This window comes from Grus americana, chromosome 21 (assembly GCF_028858705.1).
Source record: "Grus americana isolate bGruAme1 chromosome 21, bGruAme1.mat, whole genome shotgun sequence".
In the NCBI taxonomy this organism is placed as follows: domain Eukaryota; kingdom Metazoa; phylum Chordata; class Aves; order Gruiformes; family Gruidae; genus Grus; species Grus americana.
Window position 1 is genome coordinate 6,277,324 of NC_072872.1, and position 27,591 is coordinate 6,304,914.

Consider the following 27,591-nt stretch of genomic DNA (forward strand, 5'->3'; position numbering starts at 1 on the left):
TCGTAAGCTCTTAGTTCTGCCTGTTGCCAGAGTAGCATAGGCTGTTGTCCAGCCTGTCATGGGTTCGTGGAGGTTATTCAACAGCAAGAAGGGGAAAAAGAAAAAAAAAAATGGCCGTGGTGTCAAATCACGTTTGGCAAACCCCAAATTTGAAACCACCTATACGTTTTAAATTTCACTTTGTTTCTACAAACTGGGGACTGCAAAATATTGTGTGCTCATAGAATGTCTTACTCGAGCACGTCTGTTCATTTTTAGTGGGAGTACATAGTTTTCGTTTATGTCCTAAGCACTGGGGCAGCATTGTTGATGCAAAGTGGCTGTTGTATTAGACCCCGGAAAGAGCTACAGTTGTGCAGCAAATTGAAATTAAGTTTGGACTTGCAGAGCCCCACCAAGAGATGTAACAGTTTTTGTTACTTAACCTTCAGATATGGACAAGAAATACTTTCCTAGAAGTAGGAAAATGGTAGAGGTTTTAGGGGAAAGAATGCCAATCTGAAGTCATGAAGAGATAAAACAACCAACCAAAAATATTTTCAGTTTGCTGAGGGGTGTAAAAATTTTAATTTCATGGTAGTTTCATTTCAAATGTCCAATGTTTTCCATTATTAGCCTCAGACTTCAACACAATAACGGGATCATTCCTACACAAAGTGTTCACATGTCCCACCTGTGGCCACATCAAAACTTTTTGAGTTAGTGAAGTTTATCAAACCGTATCCTTTTCTTTGAACTGTTTTGATTCTGGTGCCATGAAATGCTTCAAGGAAAAATGGTTTGCTTCAAAAAAAAGAAGTAATAGTTGATCTGTTTTGGTTTAATTTCTTACAGTCACTCATCCTTATGTCTAATCTGAGCTCACAGTTTACAAATGCTTGAAGGTTTTGCAGAAGGAACTCTTTATAATAAATTATTATGATACTTCAAGATGAAAAGCACTGTATAAATACAAGGTATTATTAGAATGCTGTATTAGCCTACATGTATTTCACCTAATAAATTCCCAGTGGCAACTCATGCAGTATATTACATACCGAGTTTTATACCCTTTGACCTGAGGACAATTACCCTTTTTTCCCTCTGCCGCACCATTTTGGGTTTGGGTTGGGTTAGGTTTTTTTTTTTTTGTATTTACACTGGAATTCCTACTAAGTCATCTAAGTCTGGAAGTGTGATAAACATGTAATCGTGGAGACTGCAATAAAGGCCCCAGAATGCTGGAGGGATTCCAGAGCTCATATTTATACCTTTGTCATTCTCTCTAATGTTCCCCAACCCCAAAGTATTTCATGCATAAGTGCATTGTCATTAACATTCCATTCATCAGTCTGGTATGTTATTCTCAACACTAATGATAGCGTAGAATGAGACCTCTCTCAGAGCAGTTTCTTTCTTCCCAGTTGTTTTCCACCATGCAAATGAATCACACTATAGAATTTCCTCTCTCTGTAAGGTATCTTTGGTGTACTGCTATCATGTCTTGAAGGCATATATTAAACCTGGGCTCGGGAAGTCACTAGATTTCCAAATTTATGTTCTCAAATCATTATGTGCATCAAATAAATAAGTAGATACTGCTAAATGAACTTGGAAAATTATTAACTCTGGGACAGAGACAAGTGAGATAGTTCACTATTTCATAAAGGTTGGAGTTGTTTTTTAATTTTATACGGGCCCCTCAGCAGGATCACGTGGGTGGTTATAGGACGTGAACACATCTCTATGTGCTTGTGAACATGGACCTTTTGTAGTATTCTTCAAAAATATGTAGCTGTCTGACTTCAGCATTGCAGAAAATTTTCCTTTAATTGTAATCGTAAGAAAAGCATTGCAAATTTTCGGGTCAGATACAAATAACAGGCATCAGAATTTGTTCTGTTTGTGGGTGCCTTGGGGTAAGTCCCTTGCTTCAGTTTCTCCATCAAATGAAAGCAGTACTTTATGCACTACTCCATGCATGCAGTCAAATGAGTATTTTGAGTCTTGGTGGATGAAGAAATAATTTGAGAAAGAAAACGCACCCCAAGGAATGCAGTGAGGGTTAATTAGTGTTCACATGTACTCAAATGTAACCTCGTCCAGTAAATGTGGCAATGCTGTGGCTGCTGAGCGGCTCTGTTTAGGTTGTCCAGAAGGACAGAGAACACTTGGAAGAGCAGCCATGCCTCAAGGCTGCTCAGGGCTGAGGATGCTGATGAAAGTTCCTTGTATCCCAGAAAGACATTTGATATATCCTTGGGGAAGCAATTTCCCCAAGCCCTGTTACCAACAGCCACGTTACAGTGGGATCAGGAGAGGACCTAACTGCGTAACTCGTGCGCTCAACGGGCAGGCTTTTTTCTTTACTTACCTCATGGGTTGACCATTGAACCCGTCGCTGCTTCAGATTACCAAGATAGGTCTCTCAGCGTAAGCAGTGAAAAAAACCGGGAATCTTTACTTCTACCCCGAATACAGAGGACTACCCCCAGGCACTTTACTAGTTTTTCAGTCTCTATAGCCTGTGGAATTGGAAGATCAGTCACTTATAACGCGCTCTCTTACTTTACACGGCCATATAATGTGTTCCCTGACGTGCATCATGGCGAGACTACTGCTCCGTTCATTTTGTTTGCTGTCTAAAGCCACCGCTAACTGGCACCATGCAAATATTTTGGATCTACAAAGGCAGAATTGACTAACTGCGAAGAGCTTACTGCCTCCAAGCACCAGATGCATTACAGAAATCATTGCCCAGTGAATAAAATGCAAGAATGTCCTGTGGCCTCTCGTGCCTGAATACCTCCTGGAACAGGCGGCCTCAGGGAACTGAAGGTGCTGGGCAAATCCTGCCTGGCAGCTTGCTCCAAAACCGAAGGTAGAACCGAGCTTCAGAACAAGCTAAACCCACAGGGATCGGTAAAGAAGGATGCTTAGGAGTCTAACACCCACGTCGGAGAGATGGGGGTGGAGGTTACCAAGCACAGTATAGGTGAGGGTGGAGTTGGACAGAGGGGCAAGAAGCTTGGATGGAATGCAGAAGGAAAGAACAAACGGGGAAAAAAAAATACTCAGAACACAAGGGACTGTGGCAATCGTGATCTGGATGGGCTGAAAGCTGTAAGTCAGGCATGGAGCTGAACCTTTGCAAAGCCGTGGGAAAGGAAAGCAGCAATCTTTAGGATGTTGTTAAGGAAGAAGTAGCAGCTGAACAATCACCGTGAAGAATTCATCCCATGAGTAACAGGTGATTTAGCTCAGGAAGCCGCAGAGACATCTTCTCTCACCAAGCAGGGGAGCACCATTTATTAGCATGGCTATGTCAGTGTTTGCCAAAGACAGGGCACAGTTGCAGGGAGCTCCGTGACGCTGGCGGAGCCATTTGTCATTGATGCCAGGTAAAATGTGTGGTCCGGACACTGTTACCTGAAAGGCCTTAGTGAAGATTTTGGTTTTGTACTGTGTTTAAGCATCAATAAACATTGCTGAACTGTATTTACTCTTAACTTTTTAAAGTGTATTTCTTCATTTTGGGTGAATGCAAAACTTTTACAAGGGCTTGGGTTTTGGGGGGGTTTTTTTGGGTTGGGTTTTTGGGGGTTTTTTTTTGGTAGGGACTTTCAACAAAAGAAATTCTGAACCTTATTAAAGGCAGAAGGACATTTACTGTTCAATCTATAGTGAATCTCCACGACTGATATCTGAATAATCTGCTTCAGTTGTAACTACCGGTGTGCAGATGAGAACTGTAACACTGGGACACTAAATCACTGTCCCAGGGTCACGTTTGTAACCAAGCACTAGCTGATCCCATGTTTCCCACTGTCTGAGCCTGCATTCAAACCAGAGATATCCTTGACCAATAATCCTTCAGAGATCTTTCTATAAAAGTAGAGGACATTAATGTTCATGTCTGGCCAGATTTAGTTCAAGTAATTATATCCTGCCTTCCCGAATTCCCTTCCAATTTCAAGTGCATATGAGATGCATCACTTCCAGGGCTAAACTATGAGCAACGTCATTTGCGTTAAAACATCTTGCTGCTTTCCCATCTAAAAGTAGTTCCACGTCATTGATGGATGAAACAACGTAGGGGCTTTTGTTTTGGCTTTCTCATAAAATTCTGCCAAGCTGGCGCTCTCTTAGTCTTTGGCCATTTAAAGGTATTGCGTGTATGTGTTTCTTATTTTTTGGTTCTCTGTCCTTCTGAGGGGTTTTATTGCTTTAACTATCATATGGGCTTTTACTGAGTAGCTTTCCTTCACTGCTGTGCATGTTAGTTTCATAGTATTATAGAAGTATAGTATATTATTATCTAGTAGAACTATATTATTTTGTAGAATTCCCCAAATCCTGTGATTCCCTAGGAAACTGATCCTCATTGTTTTTTTTTTTTTTTTTAATGGAAGCTGATAACTTCTTCCAAAATAGCTTCATCATGGGTGATTAGCTTGAGTTTCAGAGAAGGGCTATGGTGGTTCCTGAGTCTCACTGATTCATTGGTGATCATGAGGAAGTAATTCAATTGTTTTGAAGCTGAATTTTTCTTCTTGTATAAAGAAAGGATAATATTATTTATCTAGCTTTACTGGAAGCATGCACGCTTAATCATTTGGTGAGCGTCACCTATTTCGAGCTCTCTGGACTAAAGGTTCCACATCAGCAAGTGCCAAACGTGAATCATAATCTTTGTTTTCCATAATCACTGCTGTTATGATAATGATCAATGTTGTTCATTTGTAGGCCAGATGAATATTTCCAGGCATCATACTTTTTGTGATTTACTTCATTTTCTACTGCCTGAATTGGAGAGGCAGCAGGCGATCGGACAGCCTTAGGTGACCCAGATAAAATGACAGGCAATTTAACCTAAGCACTGGTAAATCCCTGATAAACTTGCTGAAACCAGGGCTTTTTTTTTCCCCTTTGATTTCCTCTCCTGCCCTGGCTAAGGTCGGGCGTGACCTCCTTTATGATGATTGACAAGGAGATAGTATTACTTAGAAAATAATTCTAAGCGTGTTTCTGAGTCAGAAAGAAGAAAGGTCAGTCCTCTTATTTATGCCACCGGTACTAGGTAAGGAGCTCCATTACCAGGAGCCAGTTCCCCTTTACCTCTCCATCCTTTGTTTCCCAAACGATAATTGGTGCACAGCCATCAGTGGCCATAAGTGGCCTTCTAATGACATCACCTTCAGATGCAAAGACAAATAGTATGACATACCAGTTTCTCCTTGCTGTTCATCACTTTCACTCAGCACCTTTCACTGCTTCCGCGTGCTCTTCTTTAGTATTTGACATTTGTATGATTACATTGCTCTCTATAGCCAAAGTACAGCATGCCTAGTATTAGAACGTTATTAAGCTATTACCTTCCAAGATGGATGTATGCCTTCAAAAGCCATTATAATGGCTGTGGTTTTGTCACTGCTGAACTTCCTTTAAAGCCAGGTGATCTCTACGCAGATGTCTATAGACAATCATTCTTCACAGAGATCATTTGCGATTTCACAGCAAGCTTTTGTGTCTAAATAGTTTTTTTCTTCTTGTTTAAAATATTAATTTAGTCCTACAGGAAGACCCTGGCTGAGCCGACGAGTGGTTTGTTTTCCTCTGGCTAGACACAAAGTGAGCCTCATTGAATGGGCTGCTTTGCCAGATTTCTTTGACAAATGTGCCTCTGCCTTGACCTAGAAGAATTGTCTCCAGTGCTGACAGGAGGAATTGAGCCTTTCGATGATAAAATGTTTCCTTGCTAGAGCTTACCAAGCAACACAGAGTACCTGCTAAACTTAGCCTGAGTTGTAAATCCTTGCTCTGCTGCTCCACCTTCTGATCTGGGTTTTTTCCCTTTCTGTCCATGAAGAGAAATGAGCACGCGCTGAATGCCACCGGAATGGTTGGAGCAGAATGTAGAAGCATACGCCATCTTTTACAGCCAGATTCCGATCGGTTCAGGTGTAGATAAACACTTATTGATGCAAGCTTTCAGAGATGCTGCTGCCTTGCAGGAAGACACGTCTTTGAAGAGGAGGAAGGGAGCCTTTTGGAACTATTGGTACAAATAATGTTTAGAATATATGTCTGCCAGCATAGTCTCTGGGCAACTTCATAATAAATATATTCTTTGAAGAGGAGAGAGAATTTCAGAAAAAAATGTCAGGTAAAGGATATAAACCCTCATGATATACATTCACCTCTGGAGGCATATTAAGTTTCCTGCATGGCAAAGGCAAATTACCAGTGTTCTTGATCTATAGACCTCTTTATGACAAATGGGTCTAGAAGTGAAAATAATCTCAAGATCTTATCCTCTCGTGCTGATGAAGCGAGAAGAAAGTCTCTTGTGTTAAGCAATGGGCATTGCAAAGCGCTCATTTGATAAGGCTGAAATATATGGGATCTGGTGTGGGCTGCACCCCTTGCGCACTGTTGGAAGGTGTCCGCAGGATTGGTACATGCACAAAGAATTCTGTCACCTCTTTGTCTAATACAGGAGTAAGTACCGATCATCTTAAAATATCAGATGAGATCTAGGAATATCTTTTAAAAACATATTTTTAAATACTGTAGCATGACTACAACTCATCCTGTTGCAATTAACAAGCAGTATCAAAGCAATAGTCATCACCATGCTTACATGGCAGCTTACATCACCAAAGCTTTATACAAACACCAATTAACCCTCTCAACAATGCTGCAAAGTGTCATTACATCTATTTCAGAGATGAAGCAACAGAGAGAGGCAGAAAGATTTGCCCAAGATTGCACAGCAGGAGAAGAGAAAAGTTCAAGAGTTTAAGGCTCTCAAGTTGGTATTTCTTTGTCCATGTTGTGGCAGACTCTACCCTCGCCTGCGTGTGGAGTTTTGTCTTTATTGCCATTGATTTTGCAGTTCTGGTGGACAGGGAAAATTTAATATCTTCTTGTTGCATTTGGGTTGGGGTTTTGATCGTTTGTTTGTTTTAAATGTGCTGGAGACTGGACAAAAATCTCCTTGGAAAGCAGGGACCCTTCCAGCAAACAGGACACAGATTTGGAACACACAGTTGTGAAGAGTTTGTAGACTTCTGCCTTGATTTGGGTTTTATACGGCGGTGATGGGGTAAATTCAGTGAGAGAACACCACTGGGCCAGTTTAGCTCCTTTTGGTTACAAACCATTCCTGATGTCACTTTTGGGGATTGCTTGGGGACTTCTGTGGAGGGTTTCTGTTAGTGCTGAACAGACAGGTCAGACCAGGAATATTTGTGCAGTTCAGGTGGACTATTCACTCCACATTACTCATGGTGAGGTACTGGTCATGGAAGTCACATGGCAGCATTTCTACTCTTTGATTGGCAAGTAAAGCTTTCCCGGGCATGAAAAAAAAAAATTAAAAACAAGTGATTAATAACAAATGTTAGGGCTTACTGGCTAACTACGGTGCTTTCCATGTGAATAAGCACACCCAAACATCAGAGCAAACAGATCCAGAGCACAGATACATTTATGGGTCTCCCAGATAATCTTCTACAAATTGGAGTGAATCAAAAATAAGTCATCTATTGCAATCCTTACATCGGCCTAGCATTTTGGATCGCCTTTGGCATCATTTAAAGGTTACAAAATTATCTGGTTTTTTTAAAGGCAGGTCTTCTCTTCAGCCACAATGCCTCCCTGACGGTTTACCGGCATTCAGAAGATCATTACTATGCTTTTTAAAGTTTTCAGCACCGATAGCCTGTACAGAGCTGTTTATGTTTGCCACTGGGGCATCGGGTCTGTGACTTTGCAATTACTGACTCAGGCACGAATAGAGCTGTTCTACGAGGAGGTGAAGGAATCCTTCGGAGGTCGCTGATGGAAAATATAGTATTGCACCTGAATTTAACCCAAAAAGCATCCATCTAAAGAGGTATGACAGCTGACACAGCCACTTATGTAATAGCTAGTTTCAGTTACTGATTTGCTAATGACTGTTTTGCCCTTGCGCAGTTTGTTCCCGGTTTCTTCATTCTCCTCCTTCCTAGCTGCCATACTGTAGTACCTCTTCCTCTTGTTGACATCTGTTCTAGTTCCCAATAGGAAAGCCTGAAGTCACTGGATTGATTAACCCCTGTGAATTGCTACCAAGCATTGCAATCTCTCTTCTGGGTTCCAAGAGGAGCAGGGATCACCAGGGAAGATCTGCTTGCCTATTGCCAGAAGACAGGAGCCAGACCTACTATCTACCACTTTCTCCAGGAGCTTGGACCACTGCTTGGGGAGATTTGGGCTTCAGTTGCGACGGAGTTATGGTATCTGTGATTCCAGGATGGTTGCATCTTGCATGTCCACAGAACAAGAAACTTTTACTGATATTCTCCAACCTCTGTCAGTCCTAAGTGCATCAGCGTTCCTACAGATACTGCGTCTGAGCTGCAGTAGGATTTAATAAAAAAAAAATAAAAAAATCCACTACCAAGCAGGATTTCACCACCCTGTGAATGTTTGAAATTGGCTGAGGGCTTGACATGTCTGAACAAGTGGAACAGCATCTCTGAAGGCCTGTGACTAAAGAAACCAGAACAGGGAACAGGAAGAGAAACAGAAAAGCAGGTGTTATCCCAGAGGGATGACAGGAGCAGCTACAGACATCTTACTCAGAAAGGTGAGTGAGTGGAAATGAATGCTTGGTCATACTGGAAGCAAGCAGGATTCTGCTACTGAGGCTGCATTTTTAACCCTATGCGCCTCTGGTGGAGGCTTAATGAAAAGCAGGGGTTACGTGGGGCCTCTTTGTACCAAGGGGTGTAATTAAGGGATGTTTAAATGGCTGGTGACTAGCAGAATATGCATGTGCTCATTGCCGTGATTTCTGCGTTTTGTAAGGATGTGCCAGCTAGCTTTAGCCTTGCTAACTCAGGCGCTGCTGGTGATAAAACCAGAGCACTGGGGAGCTCAGCACCAGTTAAGGAGTGTTTACCTACTTCCTTGAGCAGGTTTGGCAGCCTTTGCAGCGACTGAAGCTGCTTTGGCTAGATGCGAACCAGTGCAAAAGGGACGCCGAGGTAGACCAATGCTATCCTATTTCTGCAGGCATAGCTCACTGTGGTTTCAAGATAGAGATCCCCGCAGCCACGGCTCAAAGCATCGCGCAAGCAAAGCGCTGAATGTTGGGATTCCCGGAAGAAAGTTTGGTGAACAGAGCTTCAACACTGAGATTCCAGGAGACGAGGAAAACACTTGAAAATCAGAGTCAGTTCAGCAACATTTGAGGCTAGATCAAAAGGAGACATTAAGCAATGTTTGAAAGCTCTCCAGGGCAGGGACTGTCTTTGTTCTGCCTCTTGCATAGGACTGAACAGGCTGTCAGCACTTCCATAATACCTCTGAGTGCTGCTCCTTTCTCCAGTAGGACAGCGGAGAGAAGCAATTTTGTGTTCTGCTTTGACAAGATGACAATGAGGTTCTGGCTAGTAAGAAAAAATACAGGAGGCAGAGCCTGCTGCATGCCAGTTCAAGTCCATGCAAAGCCCAGCCAACCGAGAAACCCAAAGAGGGTACGCTGGGAGTTTCCTTTTTCTGTAGTTGCCCACAGAATTTTGTCTGCCTTTGAGTGGGAGGAGGAATAGACTGGCTTATCCAGTGGCCATGAAGAAAGCACTGTGAGGGAGTTTCCACAAAACCATAGGAGACAAGTCACACTGATTTCAGAGAGAGGAAAACTGGGCTGGCATGCTGTGTCCTGTGTGATGAGAGAAAATGTGGGAAGACGGTTTGACAGAGTAACCTGGAGCATTCCAGGAGAATAAACGCCATTCATGCAGGAACGAGTGACGTGAGTAAAGCAAGGTTTGCTAAAAATCAAGATTAAAGCGTAGATCTACAAAGCCTGCTGAAGGCAGGAGGGTGCCAGATCTGCTCCGTATCCCTTCCGCTGCCAGAGGAAGCGGATGCCAAAGGCTGCTCTTCTCGGCTCACAGACTGAAGAACGATACAGAGAAAAAGAGTGGGGAATCTCTGGAGGAGACAGGCGAGTTGAGGAATATCAGAAACTATTGAAACGCTGAAGTGGGAGAGCGCGCGATAGTATGAAACAAGTGCAGCAAGGGAGAAAGTTAATAACTGAAAGACAGTTTGTGTGGTTAGTGGACAGCAAATTACAGTGAACTTTACGGCGTGGCAGCAGGGAAAGCTGCTGGAAGCGGGGGGATTTTGATGTGTCTTTCACTTTGCTAATTTGTTTTAGGCCTCTCAGCACAAGCAATTTTCGGCCAACTGGGAAAGCCTTCAGGAACAAGTAGCCAAAGTGTCCCCTCTCGTTCCTATGTAAGCCAAAAAAAAAAAGTGTGATTTACATGATTAGGAAAAGCACTTTTATCTGTCCGGTCAGACTCACCTCACTGCGATTCGGTGTTCTGACAAGAAGTCCAGACAGCGTGCCATGTCTTGTTTTGGACGTTTAAAGTGAGATTGGACAAAATATTAATATTTGAGCTCCTGAGAAACTAGCCCTGCACAGCAAGAGGGACCAGCTCGAGCTTGTCGCGAGGCTTCTCCAGTTTAATCTCTGTGACTGTCTCACTCCAGCCTGTAACGACAGCAAGCGTAGCAAGGGGCAGGCATGCCGGATGTTCTACATGCTGGACGTTGTGCTGTTCGTCTGCTCGGTGTCTAATAACAGCCAAAGTCAGTGGCATGAGAGGTTTGCTCTATAGAGAGCAAAACTTTTTTCACGTGTCAGGAAATATTCAAGGATAAAAAAAATGATTGGTGGTAGATTTCCCCGAATGTCTGAGTACATTCCACAAGGAACATTAAGTCACTGAGTAACTCTTTTGCCCACGTGAAGTAGACAAAGTCTCCTCTCTGCCTGCAGGATACTCTTTGTACCCCTCCTCTGCTGCTCTGAGCTGGTGCTGATACTAAGACAGGCACATATTCAAAGGCATGTTTGTACAGTCGTGGGTTTCATCTCTGTTTCAGCAGTCTATCAAATAGGTGAGAATTGTATTATCATCCGTGCCGAGTATGCGCAAAACTCAAGGCTAGCGTAGAGCCAAGGGTCACGAGCGTGGAGTTTGGACCGTTCCTTTAATACGTGACAGCAATGGAAAAGCTTAAAAGCAAAATGACAAGATTCCTTTATTTTGTTTACCTGTGCTGTCTTGGTCAGGTAGATGGGGGGTGATTCCATTAAGCCCAACTGGGGAAGAAATTGCAATTCAGGGAGAGGGGGTTGAAAACTTATAGTGGGGGAGGCATCCTTCTCTGTAAAGCACCACTTGTCCAGAGGGCGGATTCAGCCACTGACGTTTGCTGCTGCTGTACAGGGCGCACAATATGCTCACTCCTTCCCTCCATTACAGTACTACGAGCACTAATAAACATTTTCTGTCCCACTGAAAATAATTATAGCATAGCCTTTTTGCAACCCTAAAGGACTTTCTCATGAACGTTATCGCCATAATCTGTTTCTGTATTTTGAAAGAAACACCAACTTACTTTTTAACCGGCAAAAGACTTCTCTTCCCCTCTCCTCCAAGTTCAGGATACAAGATGACAAATGACCAAGTGCAAACAGAAATGATATCTTGCTTGAGCGACAGCATTGTCTGCATATCCAGTTCTCCATTTCCTGCAGGAAAAATTCACGGCTGGCTCAGAAGGTTTTGTGCTGATACCTTCTGAGAATCTCTACACTGAGGCCTGCAGCCAGAATGAAGCAACAGAATTTGGCTTGTGCACGTTCATTGTGCAACAATTCCATTGTCAAGGATTTATTGTTGCCATTTTCTATTGCACAATAGAAGATGAAGAGAAAAAGAAGGGTGGGGGACAAATGGACGTGACAGAATTAGGTTTTCGGGGTTCTGAGGGTTTTTTTCATGAGAATTTAACTACTTACCTCTTCATTGATCAGTGACAAGTAGCTCTGCTGTAGCTGTTCACTCAAGAGCCAATTGGATTTTTTCAATCAAAAGTTTAATTTTTACACCCCAAAATACTGACTTTTTTAAAATTTAAAACATTTTCCAAATATTATTGTGACATTTCCTTTTAATACCAAAGACAAGGAGGGGTAAAACACATTAATAGCAGCTGTTTAATAGGAGTCACATCTTTTAGAATAATTGTTTCAAATTTTGGGATGAACGTTCCACGTGGTTTGTTTTTCTAAAACAAAATCCAGCATAAAGCAATTGTTAAAAAATATAAACAGGATTGAAATCAGTCAAAATCAGAAGAGTGTGTTTCCCCTGATCTTTGTCCTTTCTCCTTTCTTTTTGAATTCCGTTTCACAAGAAATTTCAATTGTCTTTGCACATGACAATACTTTGCAACTTCCAATGTAATAGCAGATCCGGTTCCAGCCAATTTTAAAAGGCAGACAGGAGCTCTGCTGGTCTGATTTGGAGCTCTAAGCTTTACCCATATCCATACTGTTAGTATTTTCATATAAGAAGCTTCTTACAAAACCATTGCAGAGCTGTTTTCCAACTGGGCAGATGTCAGTACTCATTATGCAATCTGAGGTGCTTGTGTTTTAGCAGTCCCAGAATTCAGAATCTACTTCTGCATTACTTACGGAGACTTTTGCAAGTCTTAACTACGCAGTATTACAAAACCAGGGTGTTCTGATTTAAACTGAGTATCGTGGTTGATTTAGTCTATTCAAGTCTCAATAGCTGAAGAGTTAAATTCTTAATGGGTATGGGATAGCCCACTACCGATGGGTAATGGTCTTGGAGAAGCAGGAAGAAATCCACCGCCGCGTGTGCCTTTGAGTAGCTGATCATTTCAGATTACACTGAGGTATGTAATTCCTCAAGCACACCTGTGGAAACCTTAATGGCTTCAATTACTAGTGATCATACAAACTTCCGGAAACCATGAGAAGGCAGCAAAAAGCTAATTCCTTGAAGGGAAAGTTCAGAGCTGAAAGAACCTTACAGGATCCATGGTTACTTCCCTAGGTATTTGTAGAAATTATGGCTAAAAACCCTACTCTAGCCATTGGGGAAAAAAAAAACCCAACCCAAAAAACCCCCAAACAACACAGCACCACCACTCATACCAACTTTAACTCAAGTGTAACCTTAATGTTAACTTGTTTGTCCAGTTCATTCACTTCCTATTATTCCCTGGATCATGCTTTGAATAATTTCCATGATCTGTTTCATAAGTCCTGCCCCTTTTGATGTCATCGATTTGATCCATATAGGCTGGACAGCTCCCGAGGTATCTTCAGTTAGACGAGGAAATCTGAAAGCTTGGGACCAAGACTTGCCTTCTGTTCAGGATAAAGCTGAAGACTGAGTTTAGTAAAGATAGAGTTTCTGCCAAGGTACAGTGGGGTGTTTTGCAATTTGGTCTTAGTTGGTTTACTGTGTATTTCTGTGTATACGTACGATTGATATGAAGATACAGTTACCTGTACGCAAGGTTAAATATTTGTCTACATGACGTTCGTGTGCAAGTGTTTAGTATGCGTTGAGCATTGAGTTGCTGTGATAATATATGAACTTATACTTGTTTGCCACTGCTGTAGAACCTCCACTGACTTTCTTATAACCTGCAGCCTCTCTCCAGGCGCTTACCACAGACACGACGGGCAACTGGTCACTGTTACGTGTTTTGTTCAGTCTCTGGGTGCAATTGCTGTGTTAAATAAATTAGTGGTAGGCTGATCTGGGAAACCAGTGGAGAGAGGATGTTCTGTTGCCTGTACACATGCATGTTTTGAAAGATTCCTTCTGTTATTGTGCATTAACATATGCTTTTTCATTCTAGTTATTTTAAGAATGCAGATTCAAATGGGATGAACTAGCTAGCCGTAGTTTTAAAAGCCAAGTCTGAAAACTGTGGATTGTCTCTGAAAGCCATGGTTTGAATGTTTACAGGTGGTTTTTTTTAGATTCAAAATTATACACAGAAAAAGTGTTTGATAGATTTGATTTAGCATTCACTTTTGGTAACTATTACTTCTTCTCATTAGAGCAAGGCTGACTAGTGAGATTAATACAACAAGAACAAATTAAGTTTTCCTGGTTTAGTCTCGCACAATTTTCATTTCTATCTTAAAATACTTTAAATGTTTAAGGACTCAATATATTTCTTGTCATACACTGCAGGCTTATTTTCATTTACTCTTATCTAAATAAAATGATAAAGAAAGGATTGAATAGGATAAAGGTTGAACATAGAATTTAGTGTAAGAGTTTAGTCTGAAGAATGTGTAACAACAGGGAGTAGCAAGACTACCAAGCATTCATTTCTGGAGTTTGCCACAGAGTCCTTTTTGGCTGAAGAAGCATTCATTTGTAAGCCTTCAGCTGTAAGGTTGGCTGATAAAATTTGCAACCAGTGGTTCAGAGTACTATGACTGTGTAGTCTGTGTGGTAGTAACCGTTTAACTATATGCACGATGCAGAAAAACAGTGTTTCCTTGTAGCAAAAGTGGAATTGTTCATTTCCCACTTCAATTCTTTATCACGTGTGTTTTCTTTTAATGGTTCATGCCTTTTTAAATATTTCATTTTGTTTGGGCTTGTACTTATTCAATGGCAAGTATATCTAAGAAATTTGAAAAATCATCTGTCACCTTTAATTGTAAAAGTCTAAAGGAGATGCATATGCCTTTGAGCTAATTTTGCATTATTGTTAAACAATATCTTAGCAAATACAAACATGGTATGTGTTACGGTCTTTGGGGAAGAACTTGTGATAAACTGGGTTTCCTTGCCAGATAATACACTTTTATGGGCTATTTTAAAGCTAATATGGTATACAGCTTTTGGAGTGCTCCTCGCCATTTAAGGTTTATTCCTAACCTTTCTGACATGGGTAGGTACAGTGAAGAGACTGTCTTAGCAGCTTGGAACTCTCAGATATCAGTTCATATGAAGAGAGTCCTGTTCCAAGGACCGTTGCGATAAAGCCATGTTTTAAAACGGGGGGGTCTAGTTGAGGACGAAGGCATCGCAGGTCAGGGCACTGGCACGTATCGGCTGAGCTGCGGTAACCTCACCAGCACCTCAGACTGAGCCACCAAACATTTCCAGCCCCCAGAGCTCAGTAAAAGGCCTGAGCTTTCATTTCATTACCATGTAGGCCACTTGCGACAATTCTTTAGTTATTTGCGCGCTTCTTTTCTTCTGACTCCGTAACCGTAGTTGTAAGATTTTTATTTGGAGTAAAGGTTGGACCAAAGTGGTGTACTCAGTAAACTTCTCTTAATAGCATAATAGGTAGGGTGATTCACAAAGTGCTGTAATGTTGGAAACTCACATATTACAGGACTTGACGTCATATTCAATAAGTGGAAGTATGTTAAACCAATGTCCCAAACTGGTACTAAAACCTAGGAAGATGTCCCTGGTCTGTGCTGGCTAAAACATATGAGCATAAATAATGTTCACACTTTCCTCGGCATAAAGTCTGAAATTATCTAGAGTAGCATAGCGGATGTTTTACTTACTGTGACAAAGGAGATGTGGAATTTGATTTGCAGTTATGCCACTCTTCCTGGGTGATTTTCAATTTCTGTGCTTCCTTTTCACTTCTGTGAAATAGAGAGAAGGAGAAGATTTTTAGATTCCTGGAAGAAACTATTTATGTAGGAGATAGGTGGCAAAATTTCTGTTAATAGCAGTAATTAAAATTTCTGTGGTCTTCAGAAACGACCCAAGAGCATTTTATTTTAAATAGTATCTGCAATGCTTTATCCACATCCTAATTTGGTTAATCCCCTCTGTGATTTCAATGGAGGTGGTGTTTTTCTCCACTTCCTTTCCTAAATACCTGATTCTGCTCATCTGAACCATGAAATACCTACTATATTTCATCTTGGCAGCGGCTCTATTTCAGGGATGGCAGAAATTAATCCTGTTTACCTCCATTCTGCAGAATGAGAGATCATACAGCAAAAAATAAAACCAGATCCTCATTTGTCCCTTTCATTCACTTGCAAGTTAGATTTATCCTGATTCCTTGACGTAAGGATGAAGCCACCTTGCTAGTTCTGAGACAGGCTAGTTCCAGGCCTGTAGGCCAGAATGTTTCACTAGCCAGATACTCGTAACGATGAATTAGCTACAGATCAGTATTAATGCAGTGATGCAACGTTCCAGAATTAAATGTTGCTCCTTACTGTTCTTAGAAAGACAACCAGACACCCCTTTGGCTGCAGACTTCTCCGCAGCTTGTGTACTGTCACTTTAGCTTTGCACATCTAACAGAGAAGTCATCATGTAAGCGTGGTAGAATGCCCCGAGTTACTTTGGCAGCAGTAGACAGAACATTTGACCTCTTTGCTACTTCCTGGTGTCCAAACTCTGGAAAGACAGATGAGTCTCAGCTCACAGTTATTTTCAGCTCTTACTAATAACAAACTCATTGCCACCCTGTTTGGAAGAGTCCATAGATTGGCCGTGGTCTTTCTAACAAGCTAATAAGATTTTTTTTTTCTCTCTTTTTTTTTTATTGAACAGAAACAGACTTAGAGGATGGAGCAGGAAGTGGCAAGAGAAGAAGAAAAGAAAGAAGGCTTGATTGAGTTTTATGATTCCTTCAAGGATATGTTTGAGTTCTTCTGTAAGAACACAACAATCCATGGCACCATTCGCCTTGTTTGCTCAGACAGCAACAGGATGAAAACAGCTTTTTGGACTCTGCTTTTGCTTGCCAGCTTTGGCATGTTATACTGGCAATTTGCACTTATGTTCAGCCAGTACTGGGCCTACCCTGTTGTCCTGACCATGTCAATGCATTCCGAACCCAAGATGTTTCCAGCAATTACCATCTGCAACCTGGACCCATACAGGTAACCGTGCTTTCCCCTCGGCTGTCCTCGTGTCTTCACAGTCACCAGGGTTCAGGAAGGGTCAGCAACCCTATGACTGCGAAGGAGGCCACTCCGCCTCACAGAGGTGGAAAGGGACTGTTGTTATTTCCAAGTTGTTTTTAAGATAAGATCTTGTAGGGAATTGCACAACAGCATGTAGCAGTTTATTCCATGCACTGAGTCAGGGTAGAGGGAACTCTACCTCGTGACTTGGTTCAAGCTGCTAACTGATTTTGTGCTCTGATAAAAACAGTCTTTCCCTGAAAAACATGGTTGCCGCGTGTATTCATTCTTAACTAAACTACTAATCTCTGGAATGATGCGTGCTAGAGCTGATTCTGCTTGGGGTTTCGTACCGCAGGATGGCTTTAGGGAAACAATACCGCTTCTGTGGAAATCTGCATGGCCCTGCTTGTCAAACAAGGCTCACGCAGTAGTGGCAAGTTATCGAGACGTTTCAAATTACATAGTAAAGGAATTATATCATTTCCTCAGAATAATTATCTAATTGGCTGACAGAAAGGCCAGTTTGTGCAGCTGATGTTGCACATCTACAAGTTCTGAGGTTTTGGTTTTTTTTTTTTCCAATGGAGGACCATGCAACTGGCAGTGCAGCTACCAGAGCTCCTAACAAATTCATTTATTGGAGCTAGGTACGCTAAGCACAGGCACCATCACTGCTGGCTTTTCTCACACAGACATCAAGGTCTGCAGAGACCCGGAGAGTAGCCTTTCCACAGATACAGTGAGGGTACGTAAAATAAAGTGCTTTTGTCTAATAGACACATGGATATTCACTAATATTTCTGTTTCTCGCAGATTTGAACTGGTTAGTGAACATTTGGTTCAACTGGATCGCATGGCAGAGGAATCCATCGCTTTTTTGTACGGCATCAACACGTCAGCCAGCTTATTCCACACGAACGAGAAAAACATCCATGTAAAAGACTTTTCAAACATAGGCAATCGCAGCAGATCCAGCTTCAGGCTGAGCCAAAACTTCTCACTCCTGAGAATGTCTGACCACAGTAACAGGTCAGGGAAGAAGCACTCCAGCGTGGGCTTCAGGCTGGTAAGTGTGTGTCCTCTGAGATGTTGAGCCTGGCTGCAGACAGGAGCAGCGAGGGCTGGCTGCTCCCCAGGGGACGGGGCAGAGGGGGAGGCTGCCGGCAGGGCAGGATGGAGACCCGTCCCACGGTACCTGAGCAAGCCCACAGATGGTGGCCAGGTCCAACCGAGAGTCCTGCTCATCAGGCAAGCTCATGGTGATGAGGCAGGTTCAAGATCAAGCCATGAAGTTAGCTCTCTGGATGGATGGACGGGGTGCACGGTGGGGCAGGAGCATGGCAGCAGCCTAGCTGGGTGGCAGCAGCCTTACAGCACAGCCCAAAGAGGGGCTGAAGGCTCCAAGCTGAGCTTAAATCTGCTCCTGAGCCCACAGGTGGAGGGTGTGGGTGGAGGACCCAGGTGAGGCTGCTCAGGGCCCTTAAGACCTATCAGTGCACTCAGGGCCCTGACAGAGATCTCACAAAGTACGTTCAAAAAAAAAAAAGAGTGAAAACCCAGATAGTTTCAGTGCAGTGCAATGACAGCTTGGAGGATGTTTCAGGAGAGTCCATCCCTGCCTCTAACAGAATTGCCAGGATTCTCGTGAGGTGAAACAATAGCAACATCACTGGTCTTACGCGGCCCACCCACCTGCACAGTCCTTCTGGTAGTGACGAACCCAGCAGAGAAGGGTAGCAGCAGGCTATGGGAATCATTGCACCCCTTTCTAAAAATACACAAAACCTCTAGACTTAGCAGGCGAGCCTAGAAATAACGGAGAAAGATGCGAGGATTCCCTCAGGGTCCAAATGCTGCGGTACTGGGGGCACCAGAAATGCTGCAGATAAAACGAAAGCTGGCAATAACAAATGACGAGGATGAATACAATAGATGTATATCTGACTTTGGAGAAGAATGCAAATGCTTCAGATTCTTCGTATCAAAACCAAGGTTAGCGTAGATGTAAGAGCAGAAGCTGTGAGACAGAGCTTGGTGTGGCTTGAAAGGCCAGCAATTTTTGCCTGATTATTATCGTCCTGCCTTATCCTGAAGTCCTTCACCAGGCACTTTCACCAGAATCTGTGGGTGTTCACCTGTCTAAGGCCTGAGTAAGAGCAAAGAAAGTGTCTCAGGACTTGGTTAATGATTCATGGGTTGCAGAGAATTCCCACCAACCCTGTCCTTCCTACTCGCAAGGTACAGGAGTTTGCTTGTCTGCTCTCTCCTCCTGCATCTCTCCCCCTGCACTCATTCCCCTGAGATGAAGTAGCACGCCTAATTCAGCTTCAGGGAGGGAAGGTGCTTAGCACCTAACAAGATGATCTCCAGAGGTCACTTCCAACCTCAGCCTTTCTGTGATTCTATGATAACTAAAATGATCACAGACTTCACTTTCTGGAAAAATAGTTTCCCCTTGTCCCTGTATCCAGATTTGCCTTTACCCCCCGATCTCTGTTACCCTTAGGCTGTCATGTCCTGGCTGTGCTGAATGGGTCCCTCTCTTTTCTTCCAGTGCAATGCCACAGGTGGGAATTGCTTCTACAAGACCTATTCATCTGGGATGGATGCAATTCTTGAATGGTACAGGTTTCACTACATGAATATCATGTCACAGTTGCCAGTTATAATCAACATTTCTGATCATGAGGAGCAAATAGAAGATATGGTCTACTCCTGTCAGTATGATGGGGAGCCCTGCAGACCCAGGTATGTTACTTCTTGAGATGCTAATTGTGATTTCAGCAGAACTCAAGTACTTGGGAGACTGAAACTGATGACTTGAATAGACTTAACAGCAATGCACTCATTTACGACACAGAATAAGCAGAAGGGAAATTTAAATGCTTTTCTGAGCACTTTCAGCAAAGAGGAGAGGGGTATACAAAGTTCGTTGTAGGTCATTTTACGAGATAAGGTGCTGTCTTATCTTTCCTGGAGGCAATTGACTCTTACGTTCTTCTGCGCTTAGTGTTGCTGCTGCTTTCATGTAATATATCTCTGTCTGTGCACTTAATGGTGAGCATCATCACTTTTGTACGTGTGTTCATCCAGCTCTTCTTAAAACCTCTTATAAACTGGTGGAACATGGAGGCCGACTTGACCAGGGAAGTTCAGCATGGCCATAATAAGTGGTACAATTTTTAAGAAAACAAGGAAAGAGATAATCTATTTCTCCTATCGATTAGAGCACAGAATTGGTGTTTCTTCTATTGATGAGAGCACAGAGCTGCAACCTGTCTGGTTGTTGGAAGAAGCAGGGAAAAATTTAGTCTACTTGCTGGAAGGAAAAGCAAGTCAGAACTCTGAATTTGTCTCCTGTGTTTGCTGCTCTGGCTGTAACCTTGGGTGAGCAGCGAATCCCTGTGCACCTGATATTTTTTTTTTCCTTGTCTCCAGCGAGTTAACAAGTCTTTCCCATAGTCCCTCCCGTGTGTACATACAAGTCCCTCCCATGTGTACATACACACACAAAAAACACACCCTACGTAGAAGCAGAGGTATTGCTACGCTCATAATCAAAACCCGTCAAAATCTCTCTTGATTTCAGTGACTATGTTCACTTTCACCACCCAGTCTTTGGAAGCTGCTATACTTTTAACAGCAAGGGAACGGACCCTTTTTGGACAGCCACAAAACCAGGAATTCCTTACGGTATGTTATTTGGCAAAGGGTGGGAAGAAGAGCTAAAGTTAATATGATTTGGTTATGGATTAAATATATGTCTTCTATACATGATTTACTGACATATATCCCTCTCTCCTAGTCTGGTGGCACAAATTATATACTGTATTTGCTTGCTTCACTAGTCACATGTATATGATAGCCCTATCAGCCATATCTTAACTTATAGCAAGCAGAATGTTATTTTTGTTTTCAAGCAGAATATTATTACGTTTTTGGAATGGGCTGGTGCAATTGCTACCTGACTGCTTGCCAGGTTCTCTAAGGAAAAAGAGTGGCTCTTCTGTGAGCTACGACAGCAATTTGATCAGTGCTGAGAATTCAAGGGGGGGTGGTGGTCCTATTTTGGCCCAAAATAAGTTGTCATATTCTTTCCTTGTCTTTGGTTTACAGGACTTTCCCTTATCCTGAGAGCAGAGCAGAAGGACCACATCCCACTCTTGTCTACAGTAGCAGGTGTGAAAGTGATGATACACAACCACAATCAGACACCATTCCTTGAGCACGAAGGCTTTGACATCAGACCAGGCATTGCAACTACCATAGGCATTCAGCAGGTTAGCCACTTGCCCAAGAGCGTTGTTTCTTTTCCTTCTGATTGCAGAAAGTTGTGAGGAGCTGAACAGTGCGACTGACTCATGAACGGACTTGTGGGACTCTCCTGTTCGCTTCTTGGCTGTGCGTGTATATTTATGCAAACCCTTTTTTTTTCTCTCTTCGCTGTGCTCAGGTTCCCATGGGTAAAACAAAATTATTCCAAATGTGCGAGCGGCCTTTTGGTCCTCAGTACATTGGGGCCTAATTTGTTTTCACTGAGGCTCTCACACCTCTTACATCCTGTTCCCGCTCTACGCGGGGGGCTGCACGTGTATGTTAGGATGAGAACAGACATTCAGAAATGATTTGGTTATTTTGACGTGATGAGTTACTGCTTGTCAGCTGAACCAGCGACTGAGCACGTGCACTCTCCTACCTTTGCCCTGTTAGTATATATGTTTTATCAGCAAGGTATAGCTCGGCTGCTCACATATGTTACTCCACTTCCTGGCATTTATATGATGCTCCATCCAGTTAAGTTTAGGTGGTGATGGATGGGTCCAATTAAAGCTCCTAATCACTCAGGCCTCTTTTCTGTGTCCACAGGATGAGGTGAATCGCCTGGGTGGCAATTATGGGAAATGCACGACTAATGGCAATGATGTGAATGTTAAACTCCTGTACAACAACTCCTACACCCTGCAGGTATTGTCAGAGTGGCTGGCTGAGGCCCCGGCTTATTCAGAGTGGATGAATAGCAAACAAGTCATACCTTACTCTCCAGAGAGCTTTTACACATCAGCAGATTCATTGCTGGAGATAACAGAGATTCACACCCCTCTGAAAAGCAGCTCACAAACAGGGTGTTATAACTTGGAACTGTGTTTTACCGAGTGGAGGATACTCAGACACTGGGGCTACTCCCTCCTAGTAACAAAAGAGAGGTCAGACAGTGAGCCAGTCAAGGCAGCTGGGCTGTTCTGTTATAGGACGTTCTTGGGCCATCGGGTATTTATTTGTGTAAGTAGTTGCTCCTGGCTCTAGAGGCTTGGGCTGTTTAACTGAGATGTTACTGGGCATAATGAAAAATGGGAGCTGGGGAAAATTCTGTCTCGCTGAGTTCAGTACTGTTTTCAGAGGTAAAGCCAAGGAACGGAAGGTGAAAACCTTTCGCATCATCATGCTCTAGTAATGGCTGGTGTCTTTTTGCAGTAGCAAAATCTGTACGTTGTCTCTTAGCAGCTGCATGCTACAGACTGAAAATTTGGGCACTTAAAAATTTCTGGCTTCTCCAATCTTCTTTGCCGTCTTTATTTTCCAGGCTTGTTTGCATTCCTGCTTCCAGCACATAATGGTTCAAAAATGTGGCTGTGGCTATTACTACTACCCGCTGCCTCCCGGTGCTGAGTACTGTAACTACAATAAGCAGCCTGCGTGGGGTAAGAGCAAAAGGCTGCTGTCTTGTCCTTGTCGGAAGGGAACGCCTTCCTACAACGGTCACTGTTACATGACTCCTTAGATTACTGCCCTTCTACTTTGGGCTTATTTCCTGCCTCGACCATTTTATCCTCGCATCAGGGCAGCCAGCCAGACGGCAGTCACCTTTCTGGGTATTTGCATGGCCATGGAGTTACGGTGCATTAAAAATCTCGATGCTATCAAGCATCCCTTTGTTAAGGACATTAATATAGGGTCAAGCTCTTTCACGTTACCAGTATCGGTGGCTGTGCTGGTGGTGTAAGACAAAGCTTTGAATAACTTCTCTTGGTTTTCGGGTTGGCTTATCCTCAGTGGATCCTTACAGGGAAGGCACCTGCGTTGCACGCTGGCGATTAGCTCGAACCATTCCAAGGTGAGAGAGAGGCAAAACCGGGTCTATCTGAGAGAGCGATGTGTGCTTGGGAAGGCCAAGTGAGGGCAGAGGTTTTGGGAGCCTTCCATTTGGGAGCCTTCCATTTCCAGAAGAAGTGTCTGAGTGTGTTCCTCCCATTTCTTTCGCCAGGTCACTGCTTCTACCAGCTGTACTACAGGCTCAGAAATCATCACCTGAATTGTTTCGACCAGTGCCCCAAGCCTTGCCGGTAGGTCGCAAAAGTAGAGCACAATCAATGCCAGCTTGCAGAGGAAAATTACACCAGTGGAAATGTAGGCGACTTAGTGGTAAATTTGTGGGCCAAGTGGTTGACTGTATTTTGGCTTTTTCTGAACCAGAGATTTCAATTTGATGTTTGAACCCCGATGCTGGGAAAGGAAAAAAATGACGTCAGTAGGCAAATTAAATAAGAACTTTGTGTGTCCACGACAGCAGAGAGGGGAAATTGTTTTAATCACACAGAAATGTTTTATTAAGCCCAAATCAAATTGTTTCATTTTTCAATCTATATTACTTTTCTTGGTTCACCTTTTTTATTGTAGGTCAATTTCAGAATGGAAAGATGTAATTTTAAAGCAAAATATCAAATATTTTTGTTTTGACTGCATCAAAGAAAAGTTGTCAGGATTTTGAAACCATCCTAGTTTTCCTCCTGACCTGAACAGTTTTCAGGCAAGCTCTGGTTTTATTTCTTAAGCTGACTTACAAAGCTTTTCCCAACGGTCTCAAGAGCTGCCCCTAGAACTTCTGCTTTGGCCAAGTAGTTAGAACTCCTCCTTCGTGTTAAACTCCTTCATGTGTTGACTTTTAAATGCCAAGGGTCATAGTGATCATAATATCCATTTTTATCTTATCAGGGAATCACTGTACAAGGTGTCTGCTGGGACAGCTAAGTGGCCATCATCGAAATCTCAGGTAGCCCATACAGAAAACTGCTATGTTTAGAGGGCATACTGTATTTACTGCGGCTGTTGGAACATTAAAGGGAGAAAACAATGACTCAGGCAGCAGCAATGGAAGAGGCAAATAAAGCAAACTGGTCCGAAACCTGGGCCCAGGGGAATGACCCTGTAGTTGCGATGCCAGATTAAGGAGCTAGAGAGGTACATTCAATTCCAGTTCTAATCCAAACTCCCTCCTTAAGCAACTCGCCTCACTGCCTTAGTTCCCACCTACAAAATGGTGTAAATGACTTTCTGCTTCCAGTGGGTGTTGTGGTGTAACAACTCACTCCTGACTGTTTGTGAGGTGCTGCAGGGCTGCAGTGGAAACTCCGTGAGTCAGTAGATGACCTCTTGCTGTTTCTCGTGTTCGAATGTTAAATGGGCATTCAGGCTGTGTGACCAGGTAGTTAATTCACGTGAAACAGGTGATAGTATAGATGGAAATACAACCAATTTTAAAAGAGGAAATTATTTGGTGGAGTTGCGATTAAAGGCAGAATTTAAGAACCAGGATACTATACACACCTAAAATATCAGTGTGTATTTCCTTGCTATTCTGGCAAATATAGCTACTGCTTGATAGCTATCTCTATATGTCATAAACCAATCAATTACATCCTTTTTTATTATTCACAATAGCCATTTTATTGCTTATAAAATCTACGTTTACAAATTAGTAAACATACCAAAACTCAGAAGACAGGATTGCCAATAACATACATATCCTCTGCTGCAGGACTGGATCCGCCAAGCTCTGAGGCATCAGAATGGATATAACTCTACCAGCAACAGGTTAGTCACTGCGAGAAGGTACTCCTGCTAAAACTATGGATTAACTCTTCATCCGTGGAGAATTTGTAGATGTTAGACTAGAAAGAGAGGACAAGAGAAGGATGTACAGGGTCATGCAATGAGTTTCCCATCTTTCCTCATAACGCTTTAAGACAGTCACTTCTGTAACCTTTTTCCAAGCTCATGTTAAACACCCTCAGGACGAAAGCTTGAGTGAGTGGTGAAACCTATTCCCTAGCAATCAGCATGTAAAATTGAGACCAGAAAGCCAGCAGTACCTTCCACCAAGTGAATGACACGTGGACACCCCACCATTGCTAACTGCTCCCTTTCTCCAATACAGGAAGGATATTGCCAAGGTGACTATCTTCTACCAGCAACTGAACTACCAGTCCGTGAACGAGTCTCCTTTACTCTCAGTAGGTTGCACTACAGCAGCTCAAAACATCGTTACCTGTCATTAGTTAGGGCGTGCTGTGCATGGTTGGAGGGAGGATTATTTATAGCCCCCATGATGGGATGGGATTATTCTTCTTAAGGAAGAGACTTGAAAATTTCACATTTTACACAGTCACACAAAATTACTCCCCGAAGGGCAAGTAGCTAACTGACCCACCGGCAATAGGCAATAATTTCACATTCCCAGAGCTCTGCCGTGTTTGATAAACACAACCCTTTGCTTCTTTCCACAGGAAAATCTGCTTCTGTCCAGCATGGGAAGCCAGTGGAGTCTCTGGTTTGGATCCTCAGTGTTGTCTGTAGTTGAAATGTTTGAGCTGCTTGTAGATACACTGGTCTTGTCTCTCCTCTTCTGCTACCAAAGGCTCAGGTCAAAGAAGACGTTGAAAGTAGCTCACACTCCTACCATCTCCAGCGTGAGCTTGACCCTAGAAAACTACCGAGTTGTGCAAGAAGAAGCCGGGAAAGGTGATGATTCTGCTCATACTCACCCTTCTGGAGTGACTATTGCCATGGACAACAACAGTGACCTGCATCTTCACCCACTCTCCGGCAAGGTGGAAATGCGAGAGCTTTGCCCAGATGTGGTGCTTAACGGCTTCAGAGACACGAAGGACAGCTCTTTGGAAGGGGAACCGCATAGCTGAGGATGCGTTTGTGTGCACAGAGAAGTGGGAGTCTTGAAACTCCCCAGATGCTGAGGTGCTGCCAGAAAGGTTGCAAACAGAAATGTTCTGGATCCACTTTCTGCGAGCACCTAAACGCCGCGCTGCTGAGCTTGGCAATCCTCCTCCAGCTGTTACAAGTTCGCCATTAAACTATCCGAGTGTCCTGGATTCAGGCATCATGCAATGTTCTTTTGTTCCTAATGAGTATCTGGGGAGGGGAGAACTCCTACTCTCTGGGACAGTCGGCGAGTCCTCATAAAAGCCTATTCATAGCTTTTAACTTTTAAACCCTGGTGAGGAAATCAGCCTGTGGCTTCAGACAGGCCCATCTACATTTCACAAAGGTACTCAAGAGGAAAGTCAGCCTTGCTGTTAATGGGAAGATTTCCAAGGGAGGCCAAGGAGTGTGTGCTCGTATCAGCGTTGTCTTGAGGATGACGGAGCACGTAGTAACACGAGGTGGCTCTGCTTCTAAGACACCTCTCTACCCTTAACCTGTTGCTGTTGCATTTTGAGGACAATGCACAGAATGCTGCTGCTGAGATCCTTTTAGCCTTAACCCGGATTATTTCAAATGAGACTCACTATCTTAGAGGAAAGGAAAGAGGAAAAAATGGGGTTGATAACTTTTTTATGCCACAGACAAAGCATCTGATTTATTTTGAAGATTAAAACAATGCTGCGGTTTTGTTGCAGTCCATTTATAGATATGTTTTAATGTTAATATTTGACAGTAACTTATGTGTACATAAAATAACACATTTATTTTTGATGATGATGTTTGCACAGGAGCATTTTGGTCTGTTATAATCTTGTTTATGACTTTCTGTAGAAAACATGAGTTAACAAGAAATCAATATGAGCTTTGTTTTGTAACTTTTTTAGATAATAAAGTGCTCTGAATACAGACTATGACTGGGGATTTAGTTTGACTTTGTTTTGCTTTCAACCGATAAATGGGTTTGTTCCTGTCTAATTATTATTTCTAAGTGTTTGCTCTGGAAAAGTCTTTTCCAAAATGTCCAGACCTTGCTTGCAGAAGCCTAAATGCATAGGGCCCAATGATGAAAAGAGTTTTGGTTCCAGACACGGAGGTGGGATCCTCATAGCCTTCAGTTTGCTGCTGACATCTTTGGAAGCCAAGCACCAAGATGCTTTTGAAATTCTCACTTTTTTGCTTGAGAGCCATTTAACAGCCTGGACATCCTCCCTGCAGCACTTCTCACTGGATCCCTACACCTACCCCTGCCCCTCTTCTGGGGGTTTTTTCATTCACAAGCAGAAACTGCAGAGACGTAGACCGAACCCAGATGAATCGTGCTGTAACGCGCCAGCCAAATTACAGTGAATAGGAGCACGCGGGCTCCCTTGCAGTGGGCGATTCAGCCTTTTCTCTGGGTCCTCTGCACTGGGAAATCCAGCTGCTGTGCTGACGGGCAAGAGTGATTTTACGCAATACTGTGACCCTGTTGAGAAAGGATGCCCTGAAGAAAAAAAAGCACTACGGACAAGAGAGAGAGAAAAGGAATTAGATTTCTAAGCAGAACACCTGGGCAATCCCTGGGAATGGAAACCTCGAGTGGATGCCATGCTGTCATTAGTGAAAGATTGCGATGCCTCAGGTGTATGTGTGCATACACGTACGCTTTGCTCTCGAAAGGCAGACCCTCTCAGAATGCCCAGACTTGTTACTGGGACTAAATGGGAAGGCTGAAGGTTAGCTAAAAGGCAATCGATGAAAGAAATCTTTATACTGGTCCCAAGGCACAAACCAAATCACTACCGAATTCTGCATCG

At 43.0% G+C, this 27,591-nt stretch overlaps 1 protein-coding gene across 1 annotated transcript; it reads left to right on the forward strand.

Annotated features, from left to right (window-relative positions):
- The first annotated feature begins 8,023 nt into the window (after nt 1–8,023).
- SCNN1D (sodium channel epithelial 1 subunit delta) lies at nt 8,024–27,583 on the forward strand. Its single transcript, XM_054849647.1, has 13 exons — nt 8,024–8,614; nt 16,440–16,771; nt 17,612–17,864; nt 19,353–19,546; nt 20,388–20,491; nt 20,915–21,078; nt 21,665–21,763; nt 22,380–22,497; nt 23,061–23,139; nt 23,789–23,846; nt 24,612–24,667; nt 25,011–25,086; nt 25,360–27,583. The coding sequence occupies exons 2-13, from the start codon at nt 16,455–16,457 to the stop codon at nt 25,771–25,773; spliced, it is 1,932 nt and encodes a 643-aa protein (XP_054705622.1). The 5' UTR covers nt 8,024–8,614; nt 16,440–16,454; the 3' UTR covers nt 25,774–27,583.
- Nucleotides 27,584–27,591: the final 8 nt, after the last annotated feature.